Source organism: Triticum aestivum, chromosome 5D (genome assembly GCF_018294505.1).
Source record: "Triticum aestivum cultivar Chinese Spring chromosome 5D, IWGSC CS RefSeq v2.1, whole genome shotgun sequence".
NCBI lineage: Eukaryota > Viridiplantae > Streptophyta > Magnoliopsida > Poales > Poaceae > Triticum > Triticum aestivum.
This window is the reverse complement of record NC_057808.1, coordinates 3,417,661-3,422,591: the sequence shown is the minus strand read 5'-3', so window position 1 is coordinate 3,422,591 and position 4,931 is coordinate 3,417,661. Positions and strand designations below refer to the sequence as shown.

The 4,931-nt window shown below is 47.0% G+C and overlaps 1 protein-coding gene across 1 annotated transcript; it reads right to left on the bottom strand.

The window, feature by feature from the left end:
- Positions 1–357: 357 nt before the first annotated feature.
- Positions 358–3,200, bottom strand: LOC123124049 (uncharacterized). The gene is made up of 5 exons (XM_044544757.1): positions 3,070–3,200; positions 1,909–1,998; positions 1,500–1,821; positions 1,185–1,392; positions 358–737 (listed from the first exon to the last, which is right to left on the bottom strand). The coding sequence occupies exons 1-5, from the start codon at positions 3,093–3,095 to the stop codon at positions 613–615; spliced, it is 771 nt and encodes a 256-aa protein (XP_044400692.1). The 5' UTR covers positions 3,096–3,200; the 3' UTR covers positions 358–612.
- Positions 3,201–4,931: the final 1,731 nt, after the last annotated feature.

Here is a 4,931-nt window from a genome sequence, read left to right as displayed (position 1 = left end):
TGGACGAATGACAGATGATTCACCAGTGCATACCGCCACCGGTAAAAAGAGCTTTGCGGTGGGCTACCATTGTAGTTGTTCAGTTGTTGCTTTACAAATAATGGAGTGAGGCAAAAGCCTTTTTCAACTGAGTCATAATGTAGGCCAACATCCACGATAGGAGGGATCATGATGTAAACCCACATTTAAGACTTCTTTGACAGCAGAGTAACACATGCATTCTTTAACGAAGAACAACATGACATCCAAGAATTGAGATTACGAGTATCTCAAGACATTACAGAGAGAAACACAAAGAAAAATTCTGACATAGATAGAAGAAGTCGAAAACAAGTCTGCAAGGGTAAGCAAGTCGCGAGAGCAAAATATGATATTATCCCATTACACATAACATACAACAAAAACTCAGGTTTCAGTTTCATGCGCATATTTAACTTTATTTACCTTCTCAATGAAAATATGCCCCCCTAAAAGATATTTAAGAACGGCATTAACCACCAAAAGTACATTTATCTTGGCATGAAGAACTAAGAAACAAGACAAGCTGTAAGATTAGCCATGCAAGCCAAATCCAACCACCGATCGGGCTCAACCACTGGAAGATTTTGCGTATTAATCACTCTCCGAGCTTCCATCTGAACCAGCAAAATCAATGCAAGTACTACTACCACCGCCATATGCTTGGCTGCTAGGGTGAACAACAGTTGGCTTGAAGCCTTCGCAGCCGTAGCAATGCCCTAAAAAACAAACACACAAAAAAGAGTCAGACAAATATTAACACGACTAAACAAAATAGATTCCATCTAACGCAAACCTTACGATTACATGCTACTCTGGAGATATAGATAGCATGCATATAACTAACTGGAAGCCTAACAAAGCAGGTTTGAGCATCTAAAAAATGCCATTTTTGCTTAACTGCTTCTTCATGTATATTTACATCCATTAAGCAGCAGGGCATATGATCTAGAGGAATAACTGACAGTTTCAACAAAGGTTCATATTATTTGCAGGATTGTTCAATTGCGAAAGGTGACACTAACTATGTAGCAGGAAGGGCATGCAAAATCACTAGGATTGATAGTTTCTACGAGTTTATGGCATGGACATCTTATATCCAGGATTTGGTCTGCAAAAGGTACTCTTTAAATTAGAAAACAGCAGTCTCTCTGGCTAGTACGTACCATTATCATGTTCTCCAACGATGCAGCACAGGACCACATCCTTCTCGCCATGGAAAGCGGAGTTGACCTCAGAGAAGAAGAGCTTGGTGCTGTCGGCATCAGCAGAATGATGATGATCCTCTGCTTGCTTAGCCGTGAAGTTGTAATGGATGCAGCCCCCTCCAAACTCCCAAAACTCACGGATCACTGGCACCTCCACCAGCTCAAACTGAAAAAACAAGATGGAAGAGTACAGTTACAATAGAGCAGTGGGTTAACACACAATACACCCACACCCACACACACACTCTTACGGGAGAGGAAGAGAGGAGAGACCTTGGTGTTGTTTGCTCTGTTGTACTTACGCAGGGCAACCTTTGCATGGTGCCGCCCAGTCTTTTGCCTAAACGCGACTCTCTTCTCACGTAGTGCATTCCTTACTTCCGGAGGTTTCCTCTGCCTCGGTACACACTCCTCTTCCTCACCGAAATCGGCGCCGTACTCCCCATAATCGGGTTCAGGGAAAGTGAACTGAAACCTAAATCCATGTTCCTCCATGTTGATACCTTCAGGAGTGCTCCTCTCCTTGGAAGCACAGGCAGCTCGGCTCCTGATGCATGGGGTACTCCCGTCCTTGGAAGCCCATCCAGCCCGACTCCTGATGCATGGGGTACTCCACGATCACATTTCAACATAACCAAAATGATAACAGAGAGCAGTGAGAGAAGAGTCTTTTTTTTTTTACCTTGCGTACCTCCCCCTGGAAGCAGCGGATGAGACAGCAGCTTGAGCAGGATGGTGTTGCTTTGGCTCCTCTGGCAAATTCTCCTTGTGCCTGAACCACAACATGCCAATAATTCAGAATTACTACTACAGTTAACAACGGAAGCAGAGCCGTCCGCACAATCAATATATGAAACCAATGATTAATTCTACTTCTCGCTACCATGTGACAATTACAAATTACTCCCCTATAAAGGAAGGGAATATAATAGCGTTCAGATTCTTAAGGTAGTAATATGAACGCTACCATGTGACATATGTGATAATTAACCTAAAAAAAGAACCCTTTAAAAAGCAGTGATCAAAACACTCTTATATTCCTTCTTTATAGAGGGAGTACCATTTAGATGGCATTTGGTTTTATTTTTCTTTAAGCGGTTTTTTTGGTACTGGTGTTAGGTTTTATCTCATCAATGATATATGATCATGTGTATCACTTGATGCAAAGCCCTAAGGTTGTCCTTTTTTCTCGACAAAAATGAGAGGAGGCTTAGAAAGTGATGGATGGCTAAAGACACCCATTGCGGGCTTATAATAAGTTAATTGTACCATGCTCTTGAATTTGTGACGCCACTTAGACTTACGCGCGTGAAAAGTGAATTTGAATCCCGGACTACAACGAGTCATGTGTTTAATTTCTTAAATGTCACCTTTAAGAGCCCAGAAATTTTAGAAGATATTTTTTGCAGTAAATGCGGATGTGGACGGATGTATGTATAAATTTCTACTCCCTCCGTTCAGAAATAAGTAACTCGCCAAGTTACTTAAAATTTAAATTAAAACCACGTCACTTATTTTCAAATGAGGGGATATAAATTATATCTTGATCCGTGGTCTACAGAAAAAGACGAATATGTGGGTGAAAATGGGTCTACTTTTTTTTCCTTTATAGACCCATAAATTTTGACATATTTGTATGAATTTTACGAACACATATCGAACCATGTTAGAACAGGACTAAATATAAATTTTGTGTTTTTGAAAATATGGGGCGCGGGTCACAGAAAAGAGAAACCCCACTTGTATCCCAAACTTCGCAATCCACGGACATAAAAACAGCCTACTGTTGGTCATGATGGATTATAAGAGTGGGCAGAGTTTGTGGAGCAGCAAAAGAACTTACGACGAATCTCCCAGCTGATCCGGCATGGTCGGCCGATTCCCTGCAGATCGACTTCCGCGCACCCAATCGATCGTATATGTATGCGGTTCTTCTTCTATCTAAACTCAGGGCGTGAGATTGATCCTCTGTTGGTTATGCAGGTCAGATTGATTATGATTATATAGGTATACAAAGAGCGAGCGAGCGATCGATTAGATTCCAAAACGGACGCGGTTTCCGGTTTGTGCGCTGCCCTTCCCTCTTCTACGGGAGTAAATAAATACAGCTGCATCCGAGGTTCGAATCCGACTGCCCTTGTTTGGTACAGTACGTACGTTTCTGCAGTAGTTGATTTTTAGACGGTTTTGTGGAGAAGAAAAACCGTCTAAAACCTCTTGTGAAGCTCAACGTAGACGCATCTTTCTCTGAGGAGAGTGGATCAGGGGGTACAGGATCAATCCTCCGAGATGCGTGTGGGATATTCATAGCTGCATCTTGTAGCAGTATACAGTTCATCGAGGACGCAACAATGGCAGAGGCCAGAGGGCTACGAGACGGACTAATTTTGGCGAATGATATAGGTTGCAACAACCTGGTGATTGAGGCTGATTGCATGAAAGTAATCCAAGTGATGCTCAATGGAGGCAACTCACTAGGACCGGCAGCAGCCATCTATGAGGAATGCTCTTTTATTTGCCGTAACTTTAATTCTGTTAGTTTTAAACACTGTCCTAGGGAAGCCAATATGGCGGCAGACTTATTAGCTAGCATGTCGGAGGACTCGCGGACTATTGTGTGGCAGTCCGAGCCTCCCGATTTTTTGCTTGACATTTTGTCAAACGATGTAGCCCTTCTTGCACATGAAATATAAACCGCCATGATGGCATTTCCCTCAAAAACCTTTTCTTGCAGTAGCATGGACAAACTGAATTAAAAGGACCGAAGTTGGACTGTCCTCAAGGTGGACACGGTCCGAGCCGGTCCGGTCCCGGTCCGAGCCGGCGTTTGGACCGGACGCCGGCGGTCCGGACCGGACCGGACCGAGCAGTGTCTCGAGCCTGTTTGCAGGGACCGGACCGGCAATGGCGGGCCACGAGCCGGACCGAGAGGACCGTCAGGACCGGCCAAGACATGGGCAGAGCGCGCTCTGGAGCTCCGGCGAGAGCTGTTCATCGGGGACGCAATGCTAGAGGAAGCGCAGCTCGTTGAAAAGATGTCTGGGGGCTTCAGAAGAACCAGAGGGAGCTACATGACGAAGAAGAACACCGGAGGGAGCTCATCGGCGACGAATCTGGCACGACGGCCGGTGAACGGAGATAAAAGGGACGACGGCCGATGCGGCGATGTAGGACCTCCCAGGTCGATTTCGTTGGTGGGGACGACGGACCCGAGTGTGGCGTGTCTAATGGACATAGTTTCCTGGGCCATTGAGTCCAGTGACCGCGCGGACGACGGCCCCGTGGCGGCGGACGTAGACGACGGCGGTCTCTTGCGCCCCCGCCACGCCTGAGCCGCCACGCCCTCGCCACGCACCTGCCACGCCCCCGCCATGCCCCTGGCAAGCCGTCGGCACGCCCCCGCCACGCCCCAACCACGCTCCAGCCATGCCGCAGACTGCCACCTTCGGTCGGCTCGGTCGGCTCGGTCAAAGACCGGACCAGACCGAGGTTTTCTCGGGCCTGTTTGGAGGGACCGGACCGGCCATTTAAACTAGCGGGCTAGGACCGAGCCGGCCCGAGCCGAGCGGGCCACGAGCTGGACCGCCGGACCGGACCGTCTCGTCCACCCTGAGACTGTCCACTAAGCGCACCAGCGAGCGCCACCCTGTATGTTTGCTCGCTTTCAAACGTAGTGCGCACTTACTAAGAGCACTCGGCTGCGAG